Source organism: Panicum hallii, chromosome 5 (genome assembly GCF_002211085.1).
Source record: "Panicum hallii strain FIL2 chromosome 5, PHallii_v3.1, whole genome shotgun sequence".
Taxonomy (NCBI): Eukaryota; Viridiplantae; Streptophyta; class Magnoliopsida; order Poales; family Poaceae; genus Panicum; species Panicum hallii.
Genome location: NC_038046.1, coordinates 1,264,553 through 1,285,211, shown reverse-complemented (window position 1 = coordinate 1,285,211; position 20,659 = coordinate 1,264,553). Strand labels below are relative to the sequence as shown.

Here is a 20,659-nt window from a genome sequence, read left to right as displayed (position 1 = left end):
CCATGAGACATTTAGACACGCCATGATGCTTTCAGGCTTCTGCCTTCAGCCAAAATTTCCTGCGCTGAGACTAACCATTATCACAGATTCTGTACGTCACCAGGTATATGTGATTAGAAATATTCAGAAACAAAACAACGCTACTGTATTCAAACAACGCGTATGATTGACATATAAAACTTGAGTGCCACATCAGAGGTTCAAGCTTTTTGAGTATCAGCTCTATTCATTCACATATAGCGCTGGCAGGCATTCAGTAATCTCAGAATTCTGTGCCGGTGTTTCTGCCAGACTTGGTTGACTCCTGGCTGTTGCAATTCGAGGCCTACTTGTTCACTAGTCTCATGCCAACTCTTCAGTTACCTTAATATCTGGGCATTCATGCAACAATAGCACAAGATCATTTGATAGGCTTTTGATCATATTAGATTCTGTAGCTCCATCTGCAGTTGATGTTACATGCGAGTCATCTGAAGGATGATCACTCTGACAGATGTTCTCAAGGAACATCTGGAGTGCGTCATCTGCAGACATTTCTTGCACAGATGTGTGCACATCCAGAAATTTTCTTCTACACTGGGCATCAGGCACAAGTTTTTCCTTCAAGTTGTCAGGAAGGCTAGCTATTGCGCTGCTTGAAGGACAACAAACGAACAAGAAAGTTAAAACCATGTTAGAAAAGGATGGCAGTACAAGAAATATATTCTTAACACGATATACCTGGTAACACCACGAACAAGGCCCCACTTGTAGCCAACGTTTACAGATTGCCTAAACCCAACATTGAAGCCCTCCTGGGCAGAGTCTTTCTGCCCTTCTGTTATACCATCCCTATAGCCCATCTAGAGTAAAATCAGAAGCAAAGGATTTTAATCATGCCTGCTATCAACAAAAACTGCAGAAGAACAATTAGAATTACCAACTGTGTCCCGTATAAACTCTAGGGTATACCTTATGAAACTGGTTCTGCCTGTGGATCCATTCTCTGTCTAAGTTAGAAGCATGCCCAGGAGAATCTGAAGCATCATCCCATATGTCATCATCTTCGGCAGCAGCAACATCACCACCATTAGCTGTGACAAAATTGAAGAAATTATTTCTCTCTATCTCTTTTTTTTCTGCAGAAATCAACTAATCATAATGAGAGATAATACTAGTGCAAGCGGCACTTCTATTTAAGTAACAACTAGTGGTACGAAGAATTATCAATCGGGCCTTAGTTATCACTGATTTAACAAAACATGGGTTGCCCTGATTGAGTGATTGCCCTTGTCAGGGACACGCACCATGCTGGGCGATTTCAGTCCTACTTGATGAAGGTGCTGCTTCTACGCTTAGCTCCCCCATGGAGGCGGTCACGCCCTCTGCATTCCCGGGGCCGGCCATTCGCAAACTCATCCTGCAGTCGGAGCGTGAGTTGATCCCCTTATTAGCAGCAAAATTTGGGGGAGAAAGGGCAAAATTCGGTATAATCCAGTACACAATACGGTATACAAAGTACAAAATATGCATACAAACATAAATTGACTAAAACCGCGGTACACATAGCACAACTATTTTTAGAAACTTGCATACATTACAATAAATAGTTCTAAGATAAGGTCTTACCGTTCTTCATGCTCTCTCAAGTCCCAACACTAGCAGTAACAGATAACATCCAATTTACATATCACGCAAAAATGCAAAAATTGGATTGGGCAAAATTTGAAAAGAGAGGTGAAATTAGAGCTCAAAACTGAATGAGATGAGAGAGACGAAGACGGCGAACCGACCGGCGCCCTGGCCGCAGCGATTTTTGGCCGAAACCCTAGCTCCGGCCCGTCCGGCGGCTGCTTGGCACTCCGAGGCAAGGCCACGAGGGAGAGCAGGGAGCAGGGCAGCAGCGATCGGCGCGGGCGGAGGAGGTGCAGCAGGCCAGCAGGAAGGGGCCGCGGAGGTGCGGAGGCCGGCCGCTGGGCGCGGGCGGGCGGCGCTTCAGGGCCTGGGAAGAGGAGGCGCGATGGGCAGGTCGCGAACTCGCGACGCGCCTCTCGGTCAGGTCAAGGGGAGCAGATGTATTTTGGGCCATTGGTGGGCTATTTGCTCATTCTTGAGTTTGGGCCATACAATTAATATTTTTTGGGCCAAATCCAGGGTAGTCCTGGGCCTACCAGCGAGATTAGACAAGTAAGACGAGCATATGAGCAGCAAAAGTAAAAATTCTAGAATCTGCAGGCGAGCACCAGTGGAGCATAAAAATTTACTTTACAGTGTTGTATATGGAGTTGTACATCTGCATTTACATATTCACATGTGCATTTACAAAGCGTCATGCTTCCAAAGGCAAAATGTCAGTAAGAGGTAGATGGACCAGACTTGTGAGGATTGCGTATTGAATTGATGATTATGCGTTGAATCTCACTACTTCTGCTTTTTATTTGGATACTCCCTTGGTCCAAAAATGGTCGATCCAATCCTCACATTCGTGCTGCCCATCTCTATCTGCATAAAGTTAACAGTAGTTAATGGAGTTCCAGGAATACTATAGTGTTTAAACCCGAATATTGTGGATTTGATTTAATATTCCTATGTAAACATTAAATGTTAACATTGCATACCGCTTGCTCAAAATCACCAGACATTCCCATGGAGAGTTCAAACTGTTCTGTAGGTATCTCAAGGGCCTTGCAAACTTCAAGCTTACAAGCCACCAGTGCCTGTTTTCAAATCACACATAACAAAAGGTAACGAAAGCCAACACAGAATCAAAGATTGCTTGTTTGTGATAATCTGAGACTGGATAGGCACCTTAAAATTTTCTGGTGTTGATGAGTAGTCTTTCATCCCTATTGTCATCAGACCTGAAAATATCAGGTGTGGGCATGCTAGTTTCACATGCTTAGCAAGCTCGACGCATCTGGAGGGATCAATACCTGATTTTGCTGAATAAATGAAAATTTTTCATTAATCAAAACGTTTTTCAGAGGAATTTGGTTATAATCACATGAAAGATGGATGTAAACGTGTAGCAAGATAGTTCATTGAATTTGACATAAGTTTAGCTATGCTTCTGAAGTAATGATCTGACTGTGGAAAAAGTAAAGGTTTTAAAGATTGCATAGTAAATGCAATGAAAAGAAAAGTACCAGATCAAGGAAAACAAGACAATAAAATGCATAATCCCTTAAAAGAAGGGAATTTGGCAAAGACATGAGAGTTCTGAATATTGTTTCTTTACTCACATTCTTCTCCACTAGTGTTCACTTGAACAAGTACTTTCAAAGGCTCCCTTCCCAGGCTATTGACAGCACGGTCAAGGTGATTAGCAACCTGAAAAAAAGTGGACATTACGTATCAGTACAGATATCCATAATTATAAGTAGCCCATATAAGAATCCAATTCTGTATAACAAGCACAAGAGATTAGCTTCGCCTTTTCCTTCTCTGCAGACATTAGATCTGCATAAGAAGGAACACAGCATAGAAGCATTCAGGTCATAGAAGGAACACGTGTTTATTTTTTGTTGCTTACCTTTTCATTATCTACACCCTCAACCATGTCAAGATTTGGAACAGCAGCTGAAAAAGGAGAAGAGGTACTAAGAACAAGCACTTTAGTGTCTGAAACTTTAAGTGGTTTAGTGCTGGCGAAAAAATATGTGTTTCTCAGTTGACGATGTGCTGGTAACACGATAAAAGAGCTCGAGAAAAAACTATGTAATAGTTGTGTTTATATGTACAACATTTTTTAAGCAAACCCAGTTGTATTGCTATGTACTATGTCATTTTCATATATTGTACACTGCTTATTAATTACTACTAAATAGCCAAGGTGGTACTTGTCAATCACATCAGCGACGCCAAGAAACAATTTTCCACTTTCCAGTACTAATTTTTCATCACAGGGTAAAGCAAATAAGCTATCATTGTGCCATTACTGAGGAGTCTTAAATAATTCAAACTTGAATTCGTAACTTGTAAGTTGTAACGAATAAATCAGCTAGTGAATAGTTGAGGGATGTACTGTGTCTCAATTGTGATGGAAACAAATATGCATACCTAACAGTGGTTTCACTTTGTTGCTCTGCAAGTGCCCAATGAAATGCCACCGGATATCTTCCGGAAGCTGCAACACAGCAGACGCAGTCATTTCATTTCTACATACAAGACGGATGGGCTGTGACCTGCAAAGCTGAAGAACAATCCGACCAAATTCGAACCTGGGGGGCCTTGGTGACGATCTCCTGCACGTAATTCTCGCCGAAGCAGCGATGTCCGGCGTCGTAGAGCTGCCGCAGCATCGAGACGGGCTTGGTCTTCCCCACCGCCACAACCCGCGCCGCTTCCGCCGCGCGCCCCGACCGCTCCGCCGCTCTCCCTGCCCGCGCCAGCACGGCCCGCAGAGCCACCGCGGCCGACGCCGCCGCCCCCTCCGCCACAGGCGCTGCCATCCCAACACCACCTCTCCTTTCTCCTCCTCCTGCCTCGGTGGTTGTCGCCTCTGCCCCCACACAAATTGGCCGGCGTGTCGTCGCCTCCCGCGCCTCATCTCTCAAGATGAGCCGGGCCGGGCCCGGTTGTCTAGCCCAGCTCACAGTGAGAAGGCCCATTAAAGAAAACTCAGTGGGCCTCCCTAGTTGGCAAGCCGACGGAAGACTAAAGTCCCTGTGGCCAGCCCATGCGGTTGCAGTCTTGCAGAGGTAGAGGAATGGGCGTTTGCGGCGCGAAGCAAACGCGTCCTGCTCTGGCCAGGCCACGTCTCGCTCGAGGCTCCTCCGGCCACCACGTCGCTGCCCGCCTCCGGCCACCACACCAATCACATTCCACCGGCGGGAAGCTGATCCTGCGGCGCAACTATTAGCGCAGCGCTGCTGTAGTGTCGGAGCAGCTGTATAGTCTGTATGGGAATGGACGCGGAGGGGTTGCTGGCGTCGGCGGCGATCAACCTGGGGCTGGCTCTGGTGGCGCTCTCGCTCTTCTCCATGCTCAAGAAGCAGCCGGGGAACGCGCCCGTTTACCGGTCCCGGCGGATGGCGGCCGGCGATGGTGGTGCTGGCTTGCTGCCGCTCGGCCACGGGCGGCTAACCCCGTCGTTCCGGTGGATCGGCGCGGCGTTCCGGCTCTCTGAAGAAGACGTGCTGCGCCGCCACGGCCTAGATGCGCTCGTCGTCATCCGCCTCTTCAAGTTTGGGTACGCGACCCGTGGTGACCTGAATGTAATAATATATGCTTGCAGAATTCGTGAACGTAGAAGAGTTGTTAACATGCATTCACCAACTGATCTTCTCTTGTTATGTCACTGCTGATCTGGTTGGTATCTTATCGTTCAATGTGTAGGATCAGGTGCTTCACTGTTTGCTCAATCGTGGGAGTGCTGGTCCTTGCTCCAACAAATTATACTAGTGAAGGTCGAGCTGGCATCAGAAGATCGAATTCCATGGAACTATTCACGGTTACCAATGTGACACGGGGATCTAATAGGTTAGCTCTAGTCTGCATTTTTCGCTTTCACATTCGGGGCATTCCTTATAATATTCAATTCGAGTAGTGTTTCAGTTCATAAATTAATTGAGCACATCAGTGTAAATTGCTCTCTGATCATGTGAAATGATGTTTTACATTATCCTGATCTTGTATACGAGTTTTTATATGTAGTTAGAGACTGTTAGAGTAAGCTGGTGAAATCAGAGTTTGAAAGCTACTGTCTGTCAAGTGAAAATGGTACTGATCTTGTAATGGATATTGTTCTATGTTTTTGCATGACAGGCTTTGGGTCCATTTTTCATGCCTTTGCTTTATATCCTTTCATGTGGTATATTTGCTTCATAAGGTGAGTGATTGTGAAACCTTTCAATTAATTTCTTGAAGCTACAATGTTGAAGCATGGATAACCCAGATGGTATATTGTCACTGAAATCTTCAATTTTATTGAAGCAGGAATACAAAGAAATTACTAGGAGAAGAATTGAACACTTAAAGCATCACTGCAATAGACCTGACCAATACACCATTTTGGTTCGAGGAATTCCTTCATGCCCAGATCATGGAACTTATGGGTGTTATGTTGATCACTTCTTCTCAAAGCACTATCAGACTTACCAATCATACCAAATTGTACATGACATAGGCAACATTGAGGTACTGCAGGTGAGTAGATTTCTGATTGGTGCAGTGATTCTAATTTATGACTGACTAGCAGGTTATCAAAACATGAAAATCTGATCATATTTTCTGAACACTGCATTAGTGAAATTCTAAGCATCGAAGTTACGCTGTTACAGTGCTGCTGTTTGTCATATACTTTATTCTTATACTAGTGGAACAACCCCAGGGTGTGTGATCCAAAAAAAAAGAGTTGAAGCTACTCGTTGTTCTAAAAGTAGAGGTAGCCAAGTCCATGTCTAATGACTGCATTCTTTCTAGCATTGCAGAGAAGCAGCTGACATTTGGTTCAGCATTTATACAACAGTTTACTTTTCCCTTGTTCAGCCAAAATAAGTTTAGCATAATAGATTTTATTGGCTAACCATCTAATCATCATTTCAGAAGTTGGCATCCTCCATTGATAAACAGATAAAGAGGAAAAGAGAGACCAGAAAATGTAATATTTGGCAGAGGATTTGGTTCAAGTTTACATCAGAAGCAATAAATATTCAAAGACAAGAAGAAAAACTGAAAGATGTACAACAGGCTATCCGCCTCCTACAGTGTGAAAATATGCTTAAACAAAAGGTAGTAATTGTGTATTACTTACTTGTATCAAGGGTATCCCTTAATAGTTTGTATTGCCCAACGGCTATTTCCAAATAAATTTTAATGTTAATTTCAACTGTAGGAGGTACCTGTAGCTTTTGTCACATTCAAATCCCGGTTGGATGCTGCCCATGCTGCGGAAACGCAACAACTTGTCAATCCACTTTCATTAGTTACAACTTATGCTCCTGAACCGAATGATACGATATGGAAAAATTTGGCCATTCCGTTTTGGCGCATGGCTATGTACAAAATCGGAGTCTTCGTTGCTGCATTTCTGCTAATAGTGTTCTTCACCATCCCTGTGACAGCCGTGCAGGGGATAGTGCAATTTGAGAAGATTAAAAGGTGGTTTCCACCAGCGAGAGCTGTGCAGCTTATGTAAGTGTCAGAAACTTCGAATTAATATTATGATTCAGTTGGCACTTAAAGGTTATCACAATAATGCAACAGGTGATTTTTCGGTTATCTTGCAGACCAGGTTTGAATTCTATTGTAACTGGATATCTTCCGAGCATGATCTTAAATGGCTTTATATACTTGGTTCCCTTTGCGATGCTTGGTATGGCATCATTTGAAGGATGTATTGCCAACAGCCAAAAGGAAATTAAGGCCTGCAACATGGTGTTCTACTTCTTGCTCGGAAATGTTTTCTTCCTTAGCATTCTGTCAGGTTCTCTACTCGATCAGCTAGGAGAATCTTTCACGCACCCAAAGGACATCCCTAGCCGTCTTGCTAGTGCTGTCTCTGCACAGGTAATGCGAAAACATGTGCCATTGCTTGTAAAGCTTTCCGCCAGAAACATTTAATGTGAAGTTCAGAACACAAGAAGCATTTTACATTATGTCAACTTGTTTATGTTGCAGTCAGATTTCTTCATCACATACATTTTGACAAATGGCATGTCAGGATTTTCTTTGGAAGTTCTTCAGTTTGGTTTGCTAACATGGCAATTCTTAAAGGCGCATTGGCTTGGGCATAGCAAGGAGCCATATCTTTATGGCTTCCCTTACTACAGAGTTGTGCCCATCGTTTCCCTTGCAATATTGATTGGAGTGGTCTATGCTGTAGTTGCACCCCTTCTTCTTCCGATCCTTTTGATTTACTTTCTGCTCGGTTATGCAGTGTACATCAACCAGGTAGTTTGTTTACTTTGTTCAGCTCACAAGATCTATTTCTGTACGGATCTCCCTTTCTACATATCTATTGCAAATCATTTTTGGGTTTGTTATTTGGTGTGTTCTTCCATTTTTTTTTTAAAAAAAGTACTTTTCGCAACTTCAGATTAGTCATCCTTATCTGTAACTTTAGTTTTGCCTATGTTCTCTTATACTGTATAATTGAACAGTGATTGGTGACTAATGTCTATACAGATGGAAGATGTATATGAGATCACATATGATACTTGTGGACAATATTGGCCGAAAATTCACCACTACATATTCCTATCTGTCACACTTATGCAAATCACAATGATCGGGTTGTTTGGGCTGAAGTCAAAGCCTGGAGCTTCCTTCGCCACAATTCCCTTGCTTGTGTTCAACATTCTTTTCAATGAATACTGCAAGGTCCGGTTTCTCCCAACTTTCCACCATCGACCCGTCCAGGTACATTTGCTCCTGCTAGCATATTAGCCTTGTACAGTTCTTGCATCGTTCTTCCCTTCTTAAGTTTGGTGCGTCTATCAAACATGAAGTACAGATTGTCATAACTAATCTTGCGATCTCTTTTGGATATCGTCATAAGGTTGCCAAGCAGAGTGATGAGCTTGATGAGGCTGAAGGAACAACAGGCAATTTGGACGATGCAAGAAGCGCTTATAAGCCACCGTGGATGCGTCCGACGAACCTGGAATCTAGTTCTGCACAACCTTTGAATGTTTGATCCGTTTTACATGATAACAGCAGCCATGCTGGTGCTGATGTCACTTTTGCTGTTTAATAAACACCAAGGCCCTATTTGATACCTTCATTTTGAGGAATTGGAATCTACAATAGACTATGTATTTTGGAATGTAGTATTCCAGAACTTTCCAAAGTATATATAAGCTTATCCTAAATTCATGGGGTGGAAAATGAAAATTGATTCTACAGATCCTCATGTTATATTTTTAATGTACAACTTATTGCATACTCTTCGACTCGCTCGTAGAAGTGCAGTATATAAGTATCTTTCCTATATGGCTACAACAATATACAAATATATTCCATGTATAACTATATTAGCTTAATTAATTTATATTTAAATTATTAGAATGGAATTCAATTCCAAGGATCCAAACGGGGCCTAATGGAATTGTTCAACATCCTGTGACAAAAGAAAGCACATATACAACAGATCACATATCGAATGTTTGCATGTATCGCCATCGCCCGTCAACTTATCAAGTACGCACAAGCATGGGCAGATTTCTCTGGAGACTCAGCTGACACAAGGACAGTTAATGTTTCTCCTCAAAACTGCATGACAACTCTCTCTTTGTTCCACATTTAAGCAGCCGACAAGTAATAACACACTACAAAATAAGTAATAACACCCTACAAAATACGGTATAAATACAAGACACCAGACAGGTCATTAGGCGAACATGTCCAGAAGGCCTCCCAAGCTGTAAATCACAGCACGAATAGCAACCAAGCTGTAAATCACAGCACGAATAGCAAACATCCTAGCTGCCAGAGCAAAATTCGTTTGAATTTGCAGGAGGTCCTAGACATACTGATATTGCTCGAGGTTTTACAAATTCAGGTGTCGCGGAAAACTCTAGGCTCAGTATCAGCATTGTTTTGCTCCAGGTCACTGTGGTGTCGAACCTCGAGGCGGCGGGTGCTGTGTTGGTGGCGGGGGTGGTGTAAGGCCAACATTGCCCATTCCCTGCAGCAATCAGCAGCACCATCTTTACTTAATATAACAAATTTACAGCAACATAGCTACATAATGCAGAAATGTTTGGCCAGCCCTAGTATCTCTAGGTATGGCAAAATCAAGAGGCAACACTGAGTCTTACCTGATAAGAGCTTAGACCTGGAATGGATGTCATTTGTCCTTGTGGAGCCATTTGTCCCTGAGGCCGGTTGTAGATGCCACCCATAGGAAAATTCTGTATGCCAGACGAACCTGATGCTCCTTGGATGTTTCCCATCCCACTTGGGAACCCACCCATTGGAGGTACATTGCCAGGAGGAACAGAACCAGGATGCATCTGATTTAGGCCCATCATGTGCTGTGGCATTTGGGGCATCATCTGGCTCTGTGAACCTTGCATCGCCTGGAAATATTAGAATTGTTAAATCCGCACTGTCACCATAGTAGTAATTTACCAAGGAGCGCAAAGGATCCAAATATATTTTAATCTGGTTCCTTTGATGTAACATCAAGTTGACCGGTGAATTCACATGAACATAGAATCATGCACAAGCAGTGTTGTGCAAGATAACAACACTGACTCAGGGTTTAGAAAACTTAACATATCAGTTACTACATGTTTTCAGCCAAACCAGTCCCTACTGTTCTTTTTGCTTCTTAAGAAAAGGATTCAAGGTAATGCAGTTTATTTATTCGTTATTGGCCATGTAGCAAGCGAATCAGATAACCAAAACTAGAAGGACAAAATCAATCTTTTGCAAGAGCCAGAAAAATGGTATTTCCAAAACCAGGAGGATGCCATGGAATTGGTCTGCTTGTGGTTTTGATCATGGTTTTAAAATCCTTGCAGCAAATAAGTCTGCCTTGGTGATACAGTGTTTTCAAATGTATTCATGCTTCATGTCAAACTCAGATGTATTTGTGCTTTTATCTATAGCAGATATGCAAATTATTTAGGAGGTCTAATGGGAGCTCATTTGAGAAAAATTAAGTTCATTTAGAACATCCTCCTGATGAAAAATTTACAATGGTTTGCGTTTCGGCATTTGGTTTTTCAGTGGCAGCTAAGATAAATAGAGATAGAACATAGAATATGTTATGTTATTGTTAAGTCAAGTAAAGATAAATATAGATAAAACATAGAATATGTTACGTTATTGTTAAGTTTAGTAAACAGTTATGCCTCAGCCATAAAGGTATCAGTGAACAGTACCGTTGGGTGAGGCATTGGTGGAAGTGGTGGATTCACTGGTGATGGCATTGATGGTCCACCCATCGGTGGAAGCTGGGGCAGTGTAGGTCGAGATCCTTGTGAATGTGAAAGCATATGAGCTGGTGGCTGCAATTGGGGCATATTTGGAGGTGGTGGCCGATGAAACTGGGTATGTTGCTGCTGAGGCATCTGTTGGTATTGTTGCTGCTGCCCAAGAAGTGATGGATGAGGACCTGGTGGCAGCGGAGGTTGCCCAGGTGGAAGACCCGGAATAGATGGCCTCTGCTCTCCTTGATCAGATCCATCCAAGGTCATTGCAACCCCAATGCCAGGGATTGTGCCTTCATTACGTGACAATCCAGGAGCAAACGGTCCAGGAGTTGGAGGTTCAGGCATCTGGAATCCACCCATAGCACGAGCACCAAAAGTAGAATGTTGGTCACCATAACCTGAAAAAGGTAATAATTTCACATTAAGAATTTCTCTGAAACAAAAAGGTCACAAGCCAGCATAAAACACCATTAGGCACCTGGGTGAAGCAAGAGTAGTAGACAACCATAATTCTTTTATCAAACTAAATAGTAACATTGGAAGGCATGTGTATGCTCACGTGAAAGCTCAAGCGCATTCGTTAAAGTTTTATGACCAAAACAGCAAAATGAACTAAATTCAACCTTGTGTCTGGCCACTGCTGTATCTATCGCGGGTAAGATCACCAGGCCTGTTTCTACACCAGAACTTTGTAGCATGATCATTGCCCCCACTGCCAAAAGAATAGTAAACAATTTTTAATGAGTTCATATACAACTACATAAAATGAATAAGGCCATACAATAGACAAGATTGTACTCAATTCAGATTCATGTTGCATAAAAGTACAATCTACTAAAAAACTATATGTAAAAGAGAACAAAGCAAGCAATAATCAGAAAGAGTGTTTAATTGCAAAAATTGAAAGTAAACTGCAACGTACCTGCAAAGTAGGTAGCCTACAGGATGCCAGGCAAGATCCCACACACTATTGTCATGTGCATTGCTAATTTCGACCTGTGGAGCTTCATGACTGCCAAATAAATAAAATAGCTTGTCCATCAAGTTGAGACATTATTTTCAGGCAACAAAAGATGCAAAAAGTTGTCCATCAAATTTGAGTGGGAGGGGGTAGGGGACTGAATAACTTAGCACGCAATAGTAAAGATTATTATTTCGGTGATGCTATAGCTATCTTACCCAACCAACCAATGAAATATTGCTCCATCAAAGCTCCCACTAACAAAATATTCTTCATGAAATGGATGCCATGCCAAAGCTGTAAAGATGAAGGAATTGAGTAACTGACTCATTCAATACAACCTCGGAAAACTAGAGCAGGCACAGTACTTTCCTTAAAAAAATTGAGCCGACATTCTAACATTCATAGAATGTGTGCATGCAGTGAGCAAATGAACTTCTAGATCTAAAACTTGTGTCAGTATTCAAATCTTAAATTGCATGAAGGAACATAACAATTTCAATATTGTAACAGCAATCTAACCAGTTACGTCCTTGGTGTGCCCGCGAAAGGATTCAAGCTCTTTCATGGATCTAATATCATACAGCTGCATGAATGAATTAGCAATACAGAGTGAGCAAATGTGCGAAAAAATATTAATTTACTGGCATCATAAAAAAGGTACTAATTACCAGGATGGATTGTAACCATCTACATAGCCAGTGTTAGAATGTTGGGTACAAAAGCGTATGCTACTATCTTAAAAGTGTGCTTTGGAGAATGAATGGAAAAACAGAACAAGGTACAAAAGCACAAGTCACGGACCTTAATGATCTGATCCTTTGAGGCCGTCAGTACCCAGTTCCCATTCTGATTCCACTTTACACAATGTACAATATTTTTGTGACCATGGCTGCAGATACAGACCATATTGTAACACAGAACTTCAAGAGAAAACAAAATAAAGAAGTGAAAAGAATACCGACAATGAATTTAGCTCTCTACCACTTCTTGCATCCCAAAGTTTCACGAGATAGTCTTTACCACCTATGGAGCACAGAATTTAAATGAGAACTGCACGAATGAACTAATGAAACAAGCACAAACATATACTAACCTGAAACCAATAAAGACTTTGTAGGATGCCAATCGACACTTTTAACATCCCAACCGTGGCCTGGCTGAGTCAAAGGCAAATTCAGGTTATTTGACGAAAAAAGCAAACAAAGTAATATTACACAATAACTTCACATCATCAACTATCAATCAGATTGAGAATTGGCTAGGTTCCTTTATGTAACATGTTTGCTGTTCTTTTTCCCTCTTCTTTTGCTTCTTTTCATCAAACTCCTTTTTTATTATACATATTAATCAGTGGACGCGCACCTCCTGTTCTTCCAAAAAAATATCAGATTAACATCCATAAGAAAAGTTTAGCAACATTACCAGTTAATGATTTTTCCTCTTGGCATCTCGCAAAATCCCAAACCTTAACGGTTCTGTCATCGGAGCAGGAGCAGAACTTCAAGTCTGTTCTAGAAAAGCTGTTTGAAGAACATGTCAGCGCACAATGAACATGAACTAGGTATGAAAAACTAACAGAAGTGCATTAGATAGCCATCACCTTAAACCACGAACCGATTCTCTGTGAGCTGTTTTATTCACTTTGACGTTGTTCATGTTACTTTGCCAATATCTGCAAATGAATCCAAAACACTCCGCTAACAGGTTAAACAATGTAAAGTTCAAAATGGCAGTTTGGTGGAAGGTACAAAATGAACGACGGCATACTTGATTGCGCCACCATCATCACCCGTAACCATCCAATTTTCATTGTTACTCCAAACCATGGATCTCACAGGTTGATCATGAGCCTAATTGTCAGGTTACTCCAAAAAGTAAGTTAAAAGTACCAACATGTTAGTAAGTCCAACAGTCAGTAATGTGGAATACCTGAAGTATCATTTCAAAGTTAAAAGATTGACCATTCCATAGCGTAAATTCACCGCTTTGTGATCCAGTGATAAGCCGACGGCCTGTAGGGGTCCACTTTATCCACAAATAAATTCGCATTATACTCCAAGTGGATGAAAATAAGAAAACAAATGTCTACTGAAGTGATGATTATATGACACATAATTGACAAAAGTCAACACATTATAATAGCCAAAAGTAATAAGAAAAATACAGTTTCTTGACAAAATTTAAATAAGCAGTTAAATAGGTATCCCAAAACTTACCAAGACACGATTGATAGAGCACCGGTTCTTATTGATTGAAGAATGTACAAATTTGGCAGCAAAACTTGTGGAGGGATTGTCCGGATAAGCAACAGATGGTAACATCTGCAACAGTCAGTTCTCAGAATATTATATATAACAAGAAATAGTCATCAAATTCTATGAATATCTTTGATTACTTATAGAACTAACTGGATTTTGCGCATAACCTACAGCATCACCATCACTCATATGAACTGCTTTATTGAACTTATAGTACTATATAGTTCAGAATAGCCTTGTACCTATCATTCTATTGTATGCTAAATGCACATTTAACACTGGATTTCAAATGGCATCTGATTGTTCATGGTTTCATACACATAAAGCTATTTATCACAGCATAGTTACTATCTTCTAAAGCTTAGACCAATCAGTATTTCTAGCGCAACTACCGATCCATCTTTTGAATATATAATTGTTGCAAGTCAGGGCAAGTACATCTAGGACAGCAGCTGGAGTTGGCTGCAATGTGAATCTGTCCCTCGCGTCCCGCTGCCACATGCGAGCCTGCATTCATGCACATAGTGGAAGTGAGCACTACTGGTGGGAAGAAAGCTGTAGGTACCAAATGATAAGCATTGCAAATTCAGAATCAAAATTTCGAAGCCCTTCCAAATAAACTTTGTATCATTGTGCATCTCCAAAGAAAAGTCCATATTACTTGAACATAACGGACAACACTGCTTGTGTAGTCCACTGTTCGTCGCTGGACAGGCTTCCGCATCCTTTTAGCACCAAAATTATCACCATAAGCTGCAGAGAGTAAAAAAATAAAATGTTATCTGTGCAATTATGATGTGATAATGAGGACCTAGGAGTCTACAGCAAATCACAAGAAACTCCCGGTATGTTTTTGTTGCAGCTCGCTTGCACTATTTAAGGCAAACTAACAGTAAGGCAATACCTGCATTTTAATCTAGGCATCTAGCTGCTCTTATCCAAACCCTAAAATGGAACAGTGACTACTAACGAGTATGGTACTTAGAAATTACCATCGTAGGGCGGCTGATGCTGCTGCGGCGGCGGGGGACCCGGGTGCGCCGCGTACTCAGGGGTGAGGTTGGTCGAGGACGCCGCCGATAGCTGCCGCATCGGCGGTCCGCGGTAGAACTCCCCGCCGCCGCCGCCCTGGGGCGGCTGGTGCTGCGGCGGAGGTGGCAGCTGCTGCTGCTGCTGCTGTTGCTGCATCATCTCCGCCGCCTCGGCCGGAGGGGGATAGGCACCAAGGCGGAGCTAGGGTTTTGGATCCGGGCGGCGGGAAAGTGGTCGGGCTCTGGGCTCGGCGGCGCGCCGGGAGATTGAGCGCAGTGAGGCGACGGGTTCGGCTGCCAATGAGCCGGGATCGAGCGAGCCTACGTGCCCAGGCTCGAGGTCCGCCAACAAATCGAGCCGATCTGGCGGCGTTTTCGTTAGGCTTATTACCTGCAATGTGATGTGATGGCTAAGCTCGATTATAGCTCGGCTCGAGTTGCCATAGGCTCGCAAGCCTCACGAGCTCGAGGCTTCAGTCAACGAACAAGCCCATCTGCGATGAATAAAGCCCAATAACATCATGTATTGGGCTCCAGTTCGCAAGCAATTTGAATTAGGGATTAATACCTTCCGTACGATGAAGTACTCGCCAAAGTAAGTTCTTTTCACATATATATATATGCTAGTGCATTTTGTAAAAAAGAGTTCCAAAAAACAGTTAAATTTTCCTCATCACATCACATTGCAGGTAGAGACGTACATGTAGCTTTGTTGCAGTGCACTAGGAATGGCCGTTCCAGTGTCATGTCTACAATTGGATCAAATCCAGATGCAGCTCATCAACAATCTCCTCTGAAAATACTCGCCTAACTTGCACCCAATTCATCGCTTCTCGGCGTCAATCCATGATCCTGCATTTAGGCCCAAGCTCTGCCGCTGCCACTTTTCTGCGATTCCTACCTGTTTAGCTGCACGTCGATGCCTTTTGCGGTGATGATCCCCACGTTCCCGTCTTATTCCCTGATGATGGATGCCCACATTCTCGTGCTACCCTGCCAGATGGCAATTTGACCTTCAGAATTCATCAGACGGTATTACGCCATCGACGAGAAGGCCAAGCTTGTAGTTGCAGGCACGACCCACACCCTGTGGCCATCTATTCTATTCGATTCCATATTCCAACCCAATTCCGATTCCAACGACCACCGCTCCTTCCTCCCCCAGCCTAGCCTGCAGGCCCTCCGCCGCCCTCCGCGCACGTCCAGGTATCCTTCGTCGATCGCAACCGCGCCTCTCTTCCTTCGTCCTCGTCGTCTCTGGCAGGGACTGGTGATCCATCTATCGATATCTTCCTTGTGTTCTGCAGGATCTCGGCATTGCCGTGAGCCCTGAAATCCAAATATTTTCTTCCTCGGATGGACACACTTGTGCATCCGGTTTGTCTCGGATTGGCTCGCTGAACGCCCACGTACGTTCAGCCCGCCCCTGGGGACGAGGACGATGTAGAGGAGCACAAGAGCAGGAGGCGGCGTTGGGAACAAAATGGATGGGCGCAATTCCTCGCAGAGATTTGCTGATAGCCCAAAGCCATGTAACAGAAGGTATGCATGTTCTTTGCTGCATCCCCAATTTCGGATTACAATCTGATCGATACACTCATTTCCCTCTTCTAGGAACGTGTCTGGAAAGCCTACGAGGCTGGATTCTAATGACCATGGACATCGCCAAGGATCGAAAGCCTGCGGAATGCCGGCCAGGATGTATTCTAATGACCACGGCGATCGCCAGGGCTTGAAAGCCTGTGAATTGGCAGCCAAGATGGATGCTGATGACTATGGCGATCGTCAAGGCTCGAAAGCCTGCGGAGGCGATCGTCAAGGCTCGAAAGCCTGCGGATTGGGGACCAGGGAGGACACTAAGGACCATGGCGATTGCCAAGGCTTGAAAGCCTGTGGATTGGGAACCAGGACTGATGCGAATGACCATGGCGATGGTCAAGCCCTGAAAGCCTGTGGATTGGGAACCAGGATGGATGCTGATGACCATGGTAATCGCCAAGGCTTGAACGCCTGTGGAGTTTCAACCACGATGGATGATGCTAATGAATATGGCGCTCGGCAAGGCCTGAAAGCGTGTGGAACGGCAACCAAGACGGATGCTAACGACCACGGTGATCACCGAAGCTTCAAAGTCTGTGGAATGATAGCCAAGCCAGATGCCAATGACCATGGCAGTCACCAAGGTTTGTTACTACCTCCTCTTTGCTATATTGCTTCTTTTGTAAATTGTAATACTGAGTGATTTCATGATTGTTATCAGGTCCGGTTAAGCCAGCTGAGAGATTAGATCACCTTCTCAACCATCCAGCAAACAGATGTTGTGCTGACTGCGGTGCTCCAGATCCAAAATGGGTGTAAGTATCCATCAATTCTACTAATATTTTTTTTCGTTGCAGCATTTTATTTTCAATTATGCATCATTTTGAAAAACATCACAAATCGGTTCACTTGACAGAAGCATTGAATTGCATGTTCCTATTTCTGCTTTACTAAATCTGAGCTGGAAAGCTAAAAAATGCAAAAAATCTAAGTGGGCCATAGGTCATAGGTGAGCAGCCTTGTATCAACCTGCTTCCACCAGGTCAATTCCTAAATCTTGCTTGGATGCCAATCTCCTCCTGGCCGTTTTGTTATTCACATAGGCCAATGTGACAATTCTTTGTGTTACTGTTCTTTTCACGCTAGAAATTTCTTTTTTGCTTATTGCCACAGTGAACAGCCTGAGCAATGCATATTACTAACTCCTCAAATGGTTTTGATGTTCGCAGATCAATGACTTTTGGTGTTTTCATTTGCATCAAGTGTTCAGGAGCTCATAGAAGTCTTGGAGTACACATATCCAAGGTAAGCCATGATCCTATAGCATTCTATCATGTCACTCTAGAAATTTGTTTTGTTCTTCTATTTTTCAGATTCATTTCTCGTTAGATATGATCTTATGAATGGGGATGCATTAACTCTAAACAGATTATGAACTTTCCAGGCATTTAGCCTCTTGATGAGTTTCGATAGGTGTGCATTGCCAATGCGCAAGTGCTCAAAAGCTCCATTTTGAAAATCAGTAATATCACCTTGAGATTTTGTCACTAAATGTATTCAAGGAAAAAGCTAAACTAAACATTGTGACTAACTCTGTCACTCGGGGAAAGTTAAATGTATTGCATGCTAAACTTGAGAGAGAAAACAAATCGCTTCATATCATAGCAGAGAAAGGGAGAGAGACCATTTGGAAATCTGCACTCTCAAAGCAGGAAGAATATATTTTTTTTGAGGGGTAGGAAGAATATGATACCTGTAAGAATTATAGTCTTGTCCAGTCATTGCGGTGGTTCCAGTCCCCACCAGCAAATGTCAAACAGCAGAGCATATGTAACTTCACCTTGTGTATTGTCTGACTTATGGAGGTAACACCTTTAGATTTGTCTCAGAAAGTACTTTGATAATTTATAATTTGTAATTCTGGCGGGTTTTTGAAAATTATGAAAATAATAATTTTTCTATGTCCAAAATGTCACATACATTGCGAGAGGAGGATGCCATCTTTCAGGCTATATAATTTGATTAAGGTAGCCATCGTAGTTATGATTTCAGAAACACATCCAAATCACCACAGAGATGTTTTTGCACAAATAATTTTACATAACCAAGTGGATGAATGATTTTTTAAGGGAAAAAGGGTAGATATTGGCTAGGCAAAACAACAGGAAGATGCTAATACTCCTTCTATAAGAAGTTATTTCCAGCATGGTTTTCACCATGAAGTGCATGAGTTCACTGAGAGCAACAACACATTGGAATCTACCTTAATGATTTGAATATTCATTGCTGGGGATGGGGATTGACCTGAAATATGTCTATTCAGGTGGTTTCAGTGAAGCTAGATGAGTGGACAGACGAACACGTTGATCTTCTGGCAGATTCAGGTGGGAATGCTGCAGTAAACATGAGATACGAGGCATTTGTGCCTGAAAACTACACGAAGCCAAGGCAAGATTGTTCATCAGAGGAGCGCAGCGATTTTATTAGGTCTATATTAGCCTATCAACTACTTTTCATTCTTTTGATGTCTTATTATGCGACCCCTTTGCATTACAGATTTCTTTATTTATATATATATACACATTTGCCGGGGATACATGATCTTTCGCCTTCACATCCGCATACGTGCAGGCGAAAATACGAGGTTCAACAATTTTTGTCTAACCCGCAGCTGTCATGCCCTCCACGACGCAACGACAAACATAGTCACCAGCAGCAACATAGTGGTTCAAGTCGACATGGTTTAGGCCATTCTTTCAAGAACAGCTGGAGGAGAAAAGCAGAACACGAGCAGAAAGCAGTAAAGAAAACAGTACGATCGAATTGCTCCCATTATTCATGGTTAACTCTAGCCTACTTTAGGTGTTAGTTGAGAACTATCTGACTCTTTGCTGTCTTGTAGATGGAGTTGGGTATGGTAGAATTCATTGGGTTGATGAAGGTCGATGTCATCAGAGGCACAAATCTAGCTATTCGTGATGTGATGTCAAGCGATCCTTATGTTATTATTAACCTAGGACACCAGGTAAGCAACGAACTCCGTTCGCCAGGATCGCATGCTAGGTAGTATGCAGAGTTGTTTGTTTCATGATCCCCAGCTCCTTTTCGTCCTTGCAGTCCATGAAAACGAAGGTGATAAAGAGCAGCTTGAATCCTGTGTGGAATGAGAGGCTTTTGCTATCGATACCTGACCCAATACCGCTGCTTAAGCTGGTAAGTAATGTTTGCTTTATTTTTCTTCAGGGACCTAGATAGAACCTCAACGGGGCATGCATGCTGCTTTTACCTTTGTCACCAGAATAATACGTGCTTGAAACCTCCTGGCAGCAAGTCTTGGACAAGGACACGTTCACCACCGACGACCGGATGGGGGAGGCTGAGATCAACATCGAGCCGCTGGTTGCTGCAGCCAGAGCCTATGAGGCCGCCACTATCACAGATACTGCGCAGCTTAACAAATGGATGGCAAAAGATGGCATCTGGATCCCGAGGGACAGCGCCATCTCCATCGTCAACGGCAAGGTGAAGCAGGCGGTCACTGTCCGGCTTCAGAATGTTGAGCGCGGGCACCTTGAGATGGAGCTCGAGTGCGTCCCTCTCACTCAATAGCTGTCTGCAGAAAAAAAAAACGGGTCTCGCAGCATTCTGCTACACAACATACATAGGCACACGAACAGGAATTCAACCATACGCTCGAGGCTTCCATGTATTGATTATTATACCTGTAAAGTTGGGAAGGAACATAGGATGTAAGTTGCGACTTGTCCTGGGGAATGAGTGAAAGGCCATTTTAGCGCGGCCTTGCTTGGTTTCAGGCTTGTTTGGCAGAAGTCCAGCTTCGCTTGATTTGTGTTCACGAGCCTCTGTTTATTTGTAACAACCATCAAAACTGCTGCAAATACTTTAGAACACATGGGGGAAGAATGGCGATTCTGCGCTGTATATGTGTGGACAACAAAACAAGATAAAGAGAACCACCCCCATTCCTGTTGAAGTGCGACTCCA

At 43.0% G+C, this 20,659-nt stretch overlaps 5 protein-coding genes across 8 annotated transcripts; 2 read left to right on the top strand and 3 right to left on the bottom strand.

The window, feature by feature from the left end:
• Positions 1 to 110: 110 nt before the first annotated feature.
• LOC112893356 lies at positions 111 to 2,049 on the bottom strand. 4 transcript variants are annotated; one of them, XM_025960639.1, is made up of 6 exons: positions 1,773 to 2,049; positions 1,609 to 1,637; positions 1,287 to 1,399; positions 952 to 1,073; positions 721 to 842; positions 111 to 634 (listed from the first exon to the last, which is right to left on the bottom strand). In XM_025960639.1, the coding sequence occupies exons 3-6, from the start codon at positions 1,396 to 1,398 to the stop codon at positions 343 to 345; spliced, it is 648 nt and encodes a 215-aa protein (XP_025816424.1). In that variant the 5' UTR covers position 1,399; positions 1,609 to 1,637; positions 1,773 to 2,049; the 3' UTR covers positions 111 to 342. The 4 variants fall into 4 exon arrangements, with proteins under 4 accessions (XP_025816424.1, XP_025816422.1, XP_025816425.1 ...); XM_025960637.1 differs by lacking the exon at positions 1,609 to 1,637 and having other exon boundaries at positions 1,773 to 2,047; XM_025960640.1 differs by lacking the exon at positions 1,609 to 1,637 and having other exon boundaries at positions 111 to 631; positions 1,773 to 2,039.
• Positions 2,050 to 2,199: 150 nt separating this feature from the next.
• Positions 2,200 to 4,495, bottom strand: LOC112893354 (pyridoxal phosphate homeostasis protein-like). Its single transcript, XM_025960635.1, has 7 exons — positions 4,200 to 4,495; positions 4,039 to 4,105; positions 3,512 to 3,558; positions 3,222 to 3,309; positions 2,788 to 2,921; positions 2,598 to 2,696; positions 2,200 to 2,481 (listed from the first exon to the last, which is right to left on the bottom strand). The coding sequence occupies exons 1-7, from the start codon at positions 4,428 to 4,430 to the stop codon at positions 2,401 to 2,403; spliced, it is 747 nt and encodes a 248-aa protein (XP_025816420.1). The 5' UTR covers positions 4,431 to 4,495; the 3' UTR covers positions 2,200 to 2,400.
• Positions 4,496 to 4,709: 214 nt separating this feature from the next.
• LOC112895165 (CSC1-like protein At3g54510) lies at positions 4,710 to 8,755 on the top strand. The gene is made up of 10 exons (XM_025963071.1): positions 4,710 to 5,170; positions 5,317 to 5,460; positions 5,746 to 5,809; positions 5,917 to 6,126; positions 6,526 to 6,711; positions 6,815 to 7,113; positions 7,209 to 7,488; positions 7,600 to 7,872; positions 8,107 to 8,340; positions 8,480 to 8,755. The coding sequence occupies exons 1-10, from the start codon at positions 4,881 to 4,883 to the stop codon at positions 8,615 to 8,617; spliced, it is 2,118 nt and encodes a 705-aa protein (XP_025818856.1). The 5' UTR covers positions 4,710 to 4,880; the 3' UTR covers positions 8,618 to 8,755.
• A 404-nt stretch (positions 8,756 to 9,159) lies between these two features.
• Positions 9,160 to 15,425, bottom strand: LOC112894151 (flowering time control protein FY). The gene is made up of 18 exons (XM_025961773.1): positions 15,077 to 15,425; positions 14,746 to 14,837; positions 14,523 to 14,591; positions 14,043 to 14,147; positions 13,756 to 13,851; positions 13,594 to 13,676; positions 13,427 to 13,498; positions 13,249 to 13,346; positions 12,920 to 12,979; positions 12,789 to 12,849; positions 12,628 to 12,715; positions 12,346 to 12,409; positions 12,042 to 12,120; positions 11,785 to 11,874; positions 11,486 to 11,574; positions 10,812 to 11,260; positions 9,741 to 10,001; positions 9,160 to 9,607 (listed from the first exon to the last, which is right to left on the bottom strand). Exons 1-18 carry the CDS (start codon positions 15,273 to 15,275, stop codon positions 9,530 to 9,532), a joined length of 2,133 nt encoding a protein of 710 aa, XP_025817558.1. The 5' UTR covers positions 15,276 to 15,425; the 3' UTR covers positions 9,160 to 9,529.
• Positions 15,426 to 16,598: 1,173 nt separating this feature from the next.
• LOC112895743 (probable ADP-ribosylation factor GTPase-activating protein AGD11) lies at positions 16,599 to 20,636 on the top strand. The gene is made up of 9 exons (XM_025963736.1): positions 16,599 to 16,657; positions 16,730 to 17,298; positions 17,376 to 17,469; positions 17,884 to 17,959; positions 18,978 to 19,141; positions 19,286 to 19,466; positions 19,557 to 19,679; positions 19,772 to 19,867; positions 19,982 to 20,636. Exons 1-9 carry the CDS (start codon positions 16,599 to 16,601, stop codon positions 20,261 to 20,263), a joined length of 1,644 nt encoding a protein of 547 aa, XP_025819521.1. The 3' UTR covers positions 20,264 to 20,636.
• The last annotated feature ends 23 nt before the right edge of the window (positions 20,637 to 20,659 follow it).

Bases quoted from the DNA above. Each gene is read 5' to 3' on its own strand.
- LOC112893356 (XM_025960639.1), bottom strand. From the start codon at position 1,398: ATGAGTTTGCGAATGGCCGGCCCCGGGAATGCAGAGGGCGTGACCGCC. The intron at 1,074-1,286 runs GTGCGTGTCCCT...ATTTTGTCACAG, and splicing joins GACTGAAATCGCCCAGCATG to CTAATGGTGGTGATGTTGCT. The intron at 843-951 runs GTATACCCTAGA...ATTTTACTCTAG, and splicing joins GGCAGAACCAGTTTCATAAG to ATGGGCTATAGGGATGGTAT.
- LOC112893354 (XM_025960635.1), bottom strand. From the start codon at position 4,430: ATGGCAGCGCCTGTGGCGGAGGGGGCGGCGGCGTCGGCCGCGGTGGCT. The intron at 3,310-3,511 runs GTAAGCAACAAA...ACTTTTTTTCAG, and splicing joins AGGGTGTAGATAATGAAAAG to GTTGCTAATCACCTTGACCG. The intron at 2,697-2,787 runs GTGCCTATCCAG...ATTTGAAAACAG, and splicing joins CAACACCAGAAAATTTTAAG to GCACTGGTGGCTTGTAAGCT.
- LOC112895165 (XM_025963071.1), top strand. From the start codon at position 4,881: ATGGGAATGGACGCGGAGGGGTTGCTGGCGTCGGCGGCGATCAACCTG. The intron at 5,461-5,745 runs GTTAGCTCTAGT...TTTGCATGACAG, and splicing joins GTGACACGGGGATCTAATAG to GCTTTGGGTCCATTTTTCAT. The intron at 5,810-5,916 runs GTGAGTGATTGT...TTATTGAAGCAG, and splicing joins TGGTATATTTGCTTCATAAG to GAATACAAAGAAATTACTAG.
- LOC112894151 (XM_025961773.1), bottom strand. From the start codon at position 15,275: ATGATGCAGCAACAGCAGCAGCAGCAGCAGCTGCCACCTCCGCCGCAG. The intron at 12,121-12,345 runs GTTAGATTGCTG...TCATCTTTACAG, and splicing joins GCACACCAAGGACGTAACTG to CTTTGGCATGGCATCCATTT. The intron at 11,575-11,784 runs GTACGTTGCAGT...TTCTTTTGGCAG, and splicing joins GTAGGCTACCTACTTTGCAG to TGGGGGCAATGATCATGCTA.
- LOC112895743 (XM_025963736.1), top strand. From the start codon at position 16,599: ATGGATGGGCGCAATTCCTCGCAGAGATTTGCTGATAGCCCAAAGCCA. The intron at 17,470-17,883 runs GTAAGTATCCAT...TGATGTTCGCAG, and splicing joins GCTCCAGATCCAAAATGGGT to ATCAATGACTTTTGGTGTTT. The intron at 17,960-18,977 runs GTAAGCCATGAT...ATGTCTATTCAG, and splicing joins TTGGAGTACACATATCCAAG to GTGGTTTCAGTGAAGCTAGA.